General features: G+C 36.5%; 1 protein-coding gene across 1 annotated transcript; it reads left to right on the top strand.

The window, feature by feature from the left end:
* The first annotated feature begins 9535 nt into the window (after positions 1–9535).
* On the top strand, positions 9536–11412 carry LOC129063758 (heat shock cognate 71 kDa protein-like). The gene is given in 4 exon segments (XM_054564826.1): positions 9536–10170; positions 10172–11259; positions 11262–11369; positions 11372–11412. Coding segments are annotated over 4 exon segments (1857 nt in total). The 5' UTR covers positions 9536–9550.
* The last annotated feature ends 933 nt before the right edge of the window (positions 11413–12345 follow it).

Consider the following 12345-nt stretch of genomic DNA (forward strand, 5'->3'; position numbering starts at 1 on the left):
CTGTAAGACTTTCTCCTCATCTATAAAGTGAGCATGACCCTATAACAATTTCCATAGTAAAGTTTGTTGTGAGGCTTCCATTATGTGCCTGGCACAACATAAGAGCCCAATATTATTGCTATAAAATAAAACATGGACCCTAATCTTGTGGAGTTCATAGTATATAGGGAAGTCAATCATTTAAACAGATAAATAATGATATCAAGACAAAAGTGCTATAATAGACATGCAAAAAATATCTAATAAACCATAGATAAGGTAGCCATTCATTTTGTCAGAAAGGGTCATGGGGTACAGGGAGGAAGTACTGCTTGATCCCACTTGTCTGAGAAGTGAGGGAGGAGGGTTCTAGGCAGAGGAAACAACAAGAGAAAAGGCAAGAGCCCTGGAGCTGAAGAGGATGCAGTCACATGAATTTGGAAACCCAGTCCACACTAAGGGATGGTAGGCTTTCTGAACTTTGTGAAGGATTAACATCTGTTGATTCCTAAAATGCCTGTTGAATAATCTGGTTAGAGTTAGGGTGTACATTTTTCTTCAGCCTGACCACCCGTCTACTGCAGAAGATGAGCTGGCAGGAAGGGAAGGGTGGAAGGCACTGTGGAAGAACTGAAGTCATGGGGACCCGCCCAACCTGTTTGCCTGTCACAATGGTTGAGTCAGTACAATCCAATCAAATTTGGTTTTGACTCATTGATTTCTCATTCAAGAGCATGACATCCTAATTTTGTACATTGTCATTCACTAAGTCAGATGGTACAAGCCACAAAAAAAAAAAAAAAAAAAAAAAGAAGAAAGAAAGGAGAGAGAGAGAGATGCTTCCTGGTCATATTTACTTTGAAATTGTTTATTAACTAGTTTATTTGTTCACAGAACATTTTATTTGTCACAGAAGCCCTCTCATTTTGGTCAGCCTGATTCTCCAGAAAGTCAAGGGCTGACTTGTCCATCATAATTATTGCACACAGCCTAATTTAATTTAGGTTCTAATGCCAAGCTGCCATTTTTTTTCTTTACCCTTATATGAAAATGTACATGAAAAACTTCCTTTAGGTAGAAATTCATAAAAATTGGGAGATGAAGCAAAAGTCAAAAGAGCTTTCTTTCTCCCTGAGTAGAAGAGAATAGAGCTTGGAATGCACTCATTAAAGCACACAGACAAATCAAGAAAAGTTCCAAATGAAAAGATGGTGACAGAACTGAAGTTTTACACATTCTCTCAATGTTATCAAAGAAACATGCTCTGGTCTACTTAGTAATAAAATGCCCTACTTAAAAATTATTTTCTAGTTGTTTTAGGAATAAGTTACTTATATCTGAGGTCTGTCTGGAAAAAGTCCAGCCATTGTTAATATAACAAGAAAAGTTTGTGCAATATTGATGTAACCTGGTAACCAAGGAGAGTGGACTGAAATGCACATGTGTGAACGATGATGACTTCACTGTACTAGTCAGTGGAGGCAGTAGATGCCATTGAGTGAGCATGTGTACTGTGTGGTCATCACATGCAAAATGACTGAATAAGTAGAGCAACAAATCTGCATCAAATTTTGCGTTAAGCTTGAACATTCCTCTGTGGAAACTATTTGGATGATTCAGAAGGCCACAGCTATGGACGACTGGTGACTGGCAGCTTCATCACAATAATGTGCCTGCTCATGCATCATGTCTGGTGCAGACATCAAATCACCCATGTGACTCAGCCCCCCTACATCCCAGATTTGGTGCCCTGCGACTTCTGGCTTTTCCCAAAACTAAAATCTCTTTCGAAAGAGAAAAGATGTCAGACTGAATATGAGATTCAGGAAAGTAAGATGGGGCAGCTGATGGTGACTGGGAGAACTGTGTGAGTCCCAACGTGCCTATTTTGAAGGAGACTGAGGTGTCATTGTCCTGTGTACAATGTTTCTTATATCTTATATCTTCTTCAATAAATGTCTCTATTTTTCATATTACATGGCTGGATATATTCTGGACAGACCTTGTATTACTAGTTGTTTCCATTGTTGCCAGGAAAAACTTTATAATTTTAATTCTTTATCATTTATTGAATATTGCTTTACTGTCAATTTTGATAAATCTTCTATGTGCATTTGAAAATATTTTGCATTCTGTAGTTATTGAATATATAATTGCATTCAATTTACTGGAGAATTTATTTAGTTCTCATTTAATTCTGTTAGTTTGTGTCTTAAAATTGGTAAGCTTATTTTATTAGGTGTATATAAACTTATGTTATTAAATCTTCCTTTTTAATTCATCGTTTCTTCGTGAAATGTTGCTCTTTATTACTATTAATACAAATGAATAAAGTAGTTTTCTCTAATAATATTAAATATTGAAATATTTAGAAGTATTAAATTTTCCTTTTTAATTGCCAAAATGAAATTTTTCTTTATCTCCAAAATTAGTGCATTCAAAAATTTTATTTTAGTAACGTTACATAATAAAGTATTTTTAATTATTGTTTCTCTCTCTGTTTGTTTGAAATACTCTTATTTTGTAGTCCAATTTGATTTATTTAGGATTTACTCTAATTAATATTTTTACTGGTTTTTCATACAATGCAAGGATAGTATAACACTTTCAAAAGTGCTTTCTGTAGTTTTATTGAGATATAATTCACACATATTATTGTATTAAAGGTATACAACACAGTTTTTTATATTAATTATATTAATAACCATTTAATATATGTAAATGATGACTACAATATGTTCACATTCATCACCTCACATAGTTATAATTTTTTTCCTTGTGATGAAAACTTTTAACATTTACTCCATTTCTTTCTGCTTTGATTCTTGGTCTCTTACCTTGCACACATGCAATTTAGGGGACATAAAATGCACCCCCAAAAATTACATACAGAAAGTGATTCTTTGTTTCCTTTTTCTCCAGGAACGTGGCCTTAAAGTTCCAGACTTTTTATTTCTCCTGTCCAGTGAAACCCCCACAGCACTAGGCCACCGCTTTTTTCAGAGTCCATGCCCCATGATTTGAACTGGAAAATGTCCTAGGGGAACAAAGCAGCGGCAAATATGAGCCTGCCAGTGCACGCGCCTGCTCTCTGGAACCTTGGCCCTTCAAACTCTGGCTGCCTCCGTTGCTCTCTTATCCTTACAAACGACCATCTTATGGTATTTTGTCCAGCTTTTATAATGATTCTTAATTATTCTTTCATAGATAGAAGTGGAAATGTGTATATTCTCTGAAAGACTGATTTAAAGTTTTTGTGTTTTGTTTAGAGATAAAGTCTAAATATTTATATACCTGGCCCTGATGTCTGATCTGAACTCTACCTGGGTGACAACAGAAATAGTTCCTTGGATTATTTCTCTTCTAAACTTAACAATACATCCTTTCTTTTAGATTTTCATCTTTGAAGCTTTGAAGTTTGTGAAAGTTCTTGTACTAAATGTATCAGAAATTTCTGTACTTAATTCTTTCTATCACAATGCTATTGTTCCTTTAAATATGGCTCCACCCTTCTACATAGAAGGAAGTGTAGTACCTGTACCCTTTTTTTCCATCCTTACTTTTTCTTATCTAGCTTTATACAACTGGGAAACAACTAGCTCAGCACCTGGCACAAAATAAATGTTGATGAAAGAATGAGTAAATGAATAATTAAATGAAATTACTTCATTATATGAAAAATAGTCGGGATAGTTTTTCTTGACTCTTCCCTTTCATTGTTAACCTATACTTTATTTTAATTAAAAAATATCTAAAATGAAGACAAATATACTTGAACAATAAAAAATTTTTTAAAATCTAAAATACACAATAATTTGAGGCTTTTCTTCTAAGATCTGTATTTAGTGAGATCCAATGGACTGAATTTCTCAAGTTTTTAGTCCAAAAAAAATGCCAACAACTTTATTTTTTTACTCTGAGTCATGTATTTGTTTGTCATGTAAGTGGTCACCCAGAAGTGATTTTTGACAAAAATCTCACTGCATACACTTAGCTAATCTTGACGGGTATAAACAGATCTTGTCATGTGAATTTCTGTTTGGGGACATGACATAGCTGGTAAGACATAGCTAGATTGTTCACTGCCCTGTCTCATATTTAAAAGTGTATTTCTTGGAGTAAACTTAGAAATGGAAAGTCATCGTGTTATGTACTGAATTTCTGTCAGGGCCAGCTCTGTCTTGTTTCTAGATCTTCAAACATTTTTTCCCGTGCTTAGAATGTCTTTCTCCTTTTTGCTTCAGTGCTCAAAAATGTTACCTCCTTTGTGAAGATTTTCCTAATATCTCAGCAACATCACATGCTTCCTCTTTTGGTTTCCCCTTGTTTCCTGGTACTCAATTATAGTGCTTGTTATTGTAGTGAATTATTTATGTGTCTTTGTTCCCCACTAGACTCTCACGAGGGCACAGGGTATGTCTTATTCTTCTACTAACCTCAGGGCCCAAAATAGCAAATAATACTTATTAGATTCTCAATACATTTCTCAAAAATAAAATTCGCACTTCAAAGTCACCCTTTAAAAAAAAATTTTATTGTTGTTCAATTACAGTTGTCCCCATTTTTCCCCCATTGCTCTCCCCTGCCCTGCCCATCCCCCTTTCTCACATTCAGTTCTCCCTGTCCCCCATTGTCCTTGTCCATGGGTCCTTTATACATGTTCCTTGACTCAAAGTCACCATTTTAAAGTGTATAATTTACTGGGTTTTAGTTTATTCACAAAGTTGTGCAACCATTGCCACTCTATAATCCCATAATATGCTCATCACCACCAAAAGAAACCCCATGTTCAATAGCATTCACTTCCCAATTTACCCCCCTCCAGTCCCTGGAAACCACTAATCTATCTCCATGGGTTTGCTTATTCTGGATGTTTCAAATAAATGGAATCATACAGTGTGTGGCTTTTTGTGTCTGGATTATTTCACTTATAAAACTTTCAAGTCTTTCTATGTTGTAGAATGAATCAGCACTTTGTTGCTTTTGTGGGTGACAAATATTCCATTTTATGAATATAGCATATGTTATGTATCTTGTAATCTGCTGATAGACATTAGGGCTGTTTCCACTTTTTAGCTATTATAAATAGACAAATATTCATAAACAAGGCTTTTTTAATGGATATATGTTTGCAAGTCTCTGGGGTACACAGGAATAGAATTTCTGGTAAGTCTAGTTTAATATATTAACATTTTCCTTTTGGAAACTCTCTCTACTCTCCTCACAACTATTTCCTGAAACTTCAGGACATGCATTCTCCCAGCAAAAGCCCAGGGTCCCCAAGTTTAGGACTTTTCATTGGCCCTTCCTTTCTGGCTTTCACCTCACCTTCTATGTACCTATTCAAAAAAACTACCCAAATTATGAGCTTAAAAAAAAAACTAAGATGAGTGTGGAGGTGTCCAGTAAACTACACATGTTACATTGTCTGGAAGGGAATCTAATCCACTAGGCTATACCTGGACAACACCTTGGGTCCAAAAGGAGGAGGTGCAGTTGAGAGAATTGCCAATGTAATAACAACAGGAGAGTACAAAGGTCTAGGTAATAATGTCCTTGGTTACCTGTGGTAGGTTGTATGGAGAAGGGCTGTGATAGCTTCCTCCAGAGGAGAAAATCTTGCCAAAGGGAAGAGAGAAAAGTGTTAAAGCAAATGTTCCTTGTTCTGTTGAAGAACAGTCCTTACTTCATGACATCCTTTCCCCAAGAACACATGCGTAGGCAAAAATAGTAAAGTGCACACACCCAAGAGAATTGGACAGATAATATACTTTGCACATGCTAGCTGCAAAATGTCAAAGTTCACTCTTATGCTGTAATAGTCAACATCAATAGTTAAGAATGCCCTGGGTAAGTTATATGTCTGACTGAAGAAAGAGTATCCTGTTTTTTAGAACTATTTTGAGGGGGTGGAAATAATGGCTTGTCATTTTGTCTTATTTTTATAGGATATTTGATTCTGTTCAAGACTAGCTTACGAATTTGGGCTTGTTCTGATTTTTAAGTGACCTTTGGATGAGTCTTCATTTGTTCCTGGAATTTATACCACAGGGATTCCCTTTCTGTACTCCTTAGTTAATTACTCAACATATCACACATAAATGTGATGGGAAGGCAGACAAACATTTAAATTACTTTCAAAAGGAAGCTCATGTTGGAAAATATTTGAGCTGCATCCATCTTGTGGGTTTCTTTTGTTTAATTCAACCATTCGTTCATAATTGAACCTTCCTGATAAATCATTACTCAAAGGCATTTAAGCTTATTGTTCTCTCCTCAGAGTATTGGTGGTAACCCAACACTCATTGAAATGTTGCCTCTGACTTCAATATTTGGAAATCTCACCAAATTATTTAACAAAATGCTTCATGTGAAAGGTCAGCCCTAAAAGGGGAAAATTCTCTGCCTTGTTAACATGTTGGTTTCTAAGATCTAGTATGGCAATTCTGTGTCCTTTCTTTTCATGGGACATTTCAGAGATAAGAAATGAAGAAAAGAAATTGCCTCTAGAAGCTAGAGGCGGAGGGGTTGGGGGAGAATGTGATAGGAGAAGTGTCGGAAAGGTAAAGCAGAAGAAAGAGAGATTTGAAGCTTAAGAGGGGCTCTCACTGCTTGACTGAGAGTCCTCCAAACCTAACCTATTTCTACGACCACACCTTTTCTCACATGTGTCTTTCTCTTCAGCTTCTTCCCTCTAAATCTTAGAAATCTGTGGTCTGCTTCTAATTCTGGAACAGAGGCAAATCCAACCCATAATGTTTCTTCTAATTTTGCACTCCTGCACCACTTACAGCTTTACTACATTGTATACCTAGCACAGTGTTTCTGAAACTTATTGGTCTAAGGATTCCTTTACATTCTTAAGAACTCCAAAGATCTTTTGTGTATGTGTGTGATACCTACAATATTTACTGTATTTGAAATTAAAACAAAGAAATTTTTAAAATAAGTATTCATTCATCTATTTAAAAATAATGATGACCCGATATCATACTAACATGTATAATACATGTTAATAAAGATAGTTGTATTTTTCAGAGCAAAGAAATTTAATGAGAAGTATGGCACTGTCTCACAGTTTCGCAAATCTTTTTGATGTTTGGCTTAATAGAAGGTAGCTGGAGTCTCCATAGATGTTATATCTGTTGCAATATATTGTTTTGGTTAAAGTACTTGAGGAAAATCCAGACTTGAGTAGATTGCAGTTGTAAAAGGAAAATAATTTTAAATGCATTTACAGATAATTCTAGATGTTATTCTTTGATATTATACCAACCCTCAATAGCTAGTAGCTTCTTAAAGGTTAATGTGAAACTATGTCAGTGAATCAATTAATACATTAAAATCCATTGATATGCCTTGCACTTTGAATAGACCTTTTCCCCCACACGTGACTTTGTAGTAGGCATAATTGGTCATTTTAAAAATATTGGTTTATTCAGTTATACCAGCCTTATAAGTGTTGACACAATTTATTATGCAATATCAAAAATCACATTTGTTCAAATCACTGCCAATCTAATCAGAAAAGCATTTATGTATGGAGAAGCTGTCAACCTCTGGTGGATACAAGATTTCAAAAGTTCTAATTTTCTCTTGAAAGCTTGAATTTTATTGTTGACAACAAATACTGTCAGTTATTTTCCTTGATGTGACAGGCTCACTTCATTCATTTTGTTTAATGCACTGCCAAATATCCAATTCTGAAAACCCAAACTCATCCAGTCTGTCAGTTCTTTGGAAGAAAAAAAGTGGCAGATCCAGCTTACAACTCAAGCAGCATTGGTGGAAAATATTAACATCCAACATTCTATTTGTCCTCAGGCTTCTAGGAGGACACAGATTTCCCTACAAGTGAACAACCAGGGTTCTAAAGGGTCTGTTCAATGGATCTTCCATTAGAGCAATCAAACCCATGGGTATGTGTTAGTCCCAAGAGAAGTAGGCAGTTTTCCCGTAGAGATCCTGCTTGGCACAACTATAAAGCAGGGAGGCAGAGCTGAAGGCAAAGTCACACAGACATTCATATTTTTGCTACGGTCTTTCCTCCTGAATGACAGAAATTAAGAAGAAAGGGAGAACATAAGGGAAAAGGGAAGATTTCTCATGATTTATTTCAAACTCTTTATGGCTAAAACTAGGTGAGATGGGCCTTACGAGCAAAGGGAAGATGAGATCTGAAGACAAGTTTGGTAAAGCAAACTGAACTGAAGGTATGGGCTTCCCAAGTTCATTTTACATCTCTTCCCAGTCTGTTCTTTAAGAATTGTAAGGTATATAAATGTCCATTCCCTAGTTGTACACCTGAACCAAATAGTGCGGCAAAAGTAGGTTTACAGTTGTATGTGAAAGACAGAATTTATTCTTTTATTATTTATCAATTATTGTATTATCTTTCATCTGAGTAACTGTAAACCTACTTTTGCCCCATCCTGTATAGTTGTATGCCAACTTTGTTTTAATAAAAAATTTAAAAAAAATACTTAGCTCCAGTCAGAGATGTGTAATCATGAAAAGGACCAACATAAAACACAGACCAGAGAGAAAAGAAAGGAGAGCAAAAGGAGGTGTGGGGTTGGGGGAGGGTGGATGGAGAAGACAGACAAAAGGAAAATGAAGAGAACATTAACTAAGAAAAGAGATAAATAATTCAGTTGTAGTCTTAAAAAAATTAAAAAACTTAAAAAGATACGGGAGAGATAAGGAGGGATTATAAAACAACAGAGAATGATAAGGAAATTGATAGAGCCAGTTGAGAGAGAAAAGAAACATATGACATAGAGGAATCATAATAAAATAATAAAACTTTAATAAGTATAATTTAAAATTAAGCTTATAACATAATACAGCTGAAAGAAAGTATGTTGAAAAAATGACCAAAAAAAAAAAAAAAAGGAATTTACAGTTTATGGAGAAGACAACATATATGTAAAATACACAGACTAGTTCAGGTCCCTAAAGAACATTAAAAATAAGGAAGCAACAAAATATTGAAAAATCTACTAGAAGAAACTTTTCTGAAATAAAGGTTTGAATCTGCAGACAGAAACATACATAAGTAACGCTTCATGCCAAGACAAATGAATTCAAAGATTATTGTGGCACATCCTGGTGAAGTTACTGAACTTGAAAAATAAAGGAATAGTATAGACATTAAAGTAAGAAAAAAAAGTATAGCATTAAATTGAAAATTAGGTTTTCCTTAGTTGTCCACAGAACTCTTGATACAGAAAAAATGGAATATTCTCTATAAAATTGAAGGAAAGTGACCAAAGAATTTTATGCCCAAATAGGTTGCTTTTCAAATATAAATGCAACAGGCATTCTCAAGCATGAAAAATCCTGCAGACTATAGCACTCATAATTTGTCCTTTAAAAAAACTTTTTAAAAACAAAACCAGGCTAATTAAGATATGAGTCAAAATTTGAAATGGGATCGAACACTGGGGAGCTGTCCTGATTCGGGTCTTTGTGAGCAGTGTGTGCACTCAAGCAACCATCTAAGGGACCTGCAGTTGACATTGATCTTGGCACCATCTACCCTTGTGTGGGTGTCTTCCAGCATGGAAAAATGGAGATAATTGCCAACTATCAGGGAAACCGAACCACCCCAAGTTATGTAGCCTTCACTGATACTGAACGATTGATTGGTGATGCTGTGAAGAATCAGGTCGCTATGAACCCTACCAACACGGTTTTCGATGCCAAATGCTTAATTGGACGTAGATTTGATGATGCTGTTGTCCAGTCTGATATGAAGCATTGACCTTTCATGGTGGTCAATGATGCTGGCAGGCCCAATGTCCAAGTAGAATACAAGGGAGAGCCAAAAAGCTTCTATCCAGAAGAGGTGTCATTTATGGTTTTGACAAAGATGAAGGAAATTGCAGAAGCCTGCCTTGGAAAGACTGTTACCAATCCTGTTGTCATAGTACCTGCCTACTTCAATGATTCTCAGCATCAGGCTACCAAAGATGCTGGAACTATTGCTGGTCTCAATGTACTCAGAATCATCAATGAGCCAACTGCCGCTGCTATTGCTTATGGCTTAGACAAAAAGGTTGGAGCTGAAAGAAATGTGCTGATCTTTGACTTGGGAGGTGGCACTTTCGATGTGTCCATTCTCACAATTGAAGATGGAATCTTTGAGGTCAAATCTACAGCTAGTGACACTCACTTGGGTGGAGAAGACTGACAACCGAATGGTCAACCATTTCATTGCAGAGTTCAAGCGCAAGCACAATAAAGATATCAGTGAGAATAAGAGGTCTGTTTGTTGCCTTCGTACTGCTTGTGAACGAGCTAAGCGTACTCTCTCTTCTAGCTCCCAGGCCAGTATTGAGATGGATTCACTCTATGAAGGAATTGACTTCTATACCTCTATCGCCCATGCCCGATTTGAAGAATTGAATGCTCATCTTTTCTGTGGCACCCTGGACCCCGTAGAGAAAGCTCTTTGGGATGCCAAGCTTGACAAGTCCCAGATCCATGATATTGTCCTGGTGGGGGGTTCTACCCATATCCCCAAGATTCAGAAACTCCTTCAGGATTTCTTCAATGGAAAAGAACTGAATAAGAGCATCAACCCTGATGAAGCTGTTGCTTATGGTGCAGCTGTCCAGGCAGCCATCCTCTCTGGAGACAAATGTGAAAATGTTCAAGATCTGCTGCTGTTGGATGTCACTCCTCTTTCCCTTGGCATCGAGACTGTTGGTAGAGTCATGACTGTCCTCATCAAACGCAATACTACCATTCCTACCAAGCAGATACAGACCTTCACCACCTACTCGGACAACCAACCTGGTGTGCTCATTCAGGTTTATGAAGGTGAGCACGCCATGACCAAGGATAACAATCTGCTTGGCAAGTTTGAACTCACAGGCATACCTCCTGCACCTTGCGGTGTTCCTCAGATTGAAGTCACTTTCAACATTGATGTCAATGGCATCCTTAATGTCTCTGCTGTGGATAAGAGCACAGGAAAAGAAAACAAGATTACCATCACTAATGACAAAGGTCATCTGAGCGAGGAAGACATTGAGCACATGGTCCAGGAAGCTGAGAGGTACAAAGCTGAAGATGAGAAGCAGCGGGACAAGGTGTCTTCCAAGAACTCACTTGAATCTTATGCATTCAACATGAAAGCAACTGTTGAAGATGAAAAACTTCAAGGCAAGATCAATGATGAGGACAAACAGAAGATTCTTGACAAATGCAATGAAATCATCAACTGGCTTGGTAAGAATCAGACTGCAGAAAAGGAAGAATTTGAACATCAGCAGAAGAACTGGAGAAAGTCTGCAACCCAATCATCACAAAGCTGTACCTGAGTGCAGGGGGCATGTCAGGAGGAATGCCTGGGGGCTTCCCCAGTGGCGGAGCCCCTCTCTCTGGGGTGCCTCTTCTGGGCCCACCATCGAAGAAGTTGATTAAGCTAGCCTGTTGAATAGATTTAGCATTGTTCCACACAAAATATTGAAGGACCCAAATTTGTAGCAAATTCCATGGCAGTTTTAAAAGTTGAGCTGCTGTATAATAAAACAGCATTCTTCATACTTTAACATGGACTATGTGCACAGGGAGATAATGCACTTTATAAGCACTGTATTGTAAAGTGGAAAATGCGATGTCTTAAAACTCTTTAAAATTGGCAAAAAAAAATTTTAAACTTGGGAATAAAGAAACTGCGGTTACAAAACCCAACTGTGGTACATAGTAAACAAATTTAAATTTAAAATTAAGACTAAGCAATTATGAAAATATGTTTGCAGAATATATATAGCTGTTAAAAATCTTTAAACTGGAAAAACAATATAACTAACAAAAGTCAGAAATGAGACAGGAAGCAAGTTGGATTAGATTGATATATGCCAATTTTCTCATCTTTCATAGCAAGGTATCAATAGTTGAAGTCTGCATCTGTTTGTATATCTCCTTCACAGAAGGACAGTACATCCAGTTGCTTTCTGTGGACAGCATCAACAAACTTATTGACCAAGAGTGTCTTTAGAGGCAGGAAAAAAACAAGTTACCACACAAAAAGGCATCTTGAAGAAAAGTCATAGTTGGGCTTCATTTCAGGAGAAGGACCTGCTTGGAGACAAATCCATGGTTAGCAGGATTTTACTATTTTCTTCCTATGAGAAAGGATGTTTGTAAGTTAAGAAAATGTTTAATATTCTCCTTGTGATCACTGGGTTATACAACAGCTGTCAGCAAAATGCTTGAAAATCTTTTCTTCCTGATTTTGTTTATGATTTTACAAAGACTAACCATATTGACTAGGCTAACTTTACCATTGGTGGTCATTTTTTCCTATTTAGCAGTGTTATAATTGGATACATGAGAGTGATTCATATGACCACA

The sequence above is a fragment of the Pteronotus mesoamericanus genome, unplaced genomic scaffold (assembly GCF_021234165.1).
Source record: "Pteronotus mesoamericanus isolate MK-2021 breed Mesoamerican mustached bat unplaced genomic scaffold, CSHL_Meso_final contig_164, whole genome shotgun sequence".
In the NCBI taxonomy this organism is placed as follows: domain Eukaryota; kingdom Metazoa; phylum Chordata; class Mammalia; order Chiroptera; family Mormoopidae; genus Pteronotus; species Pteronotus mesoamericanus.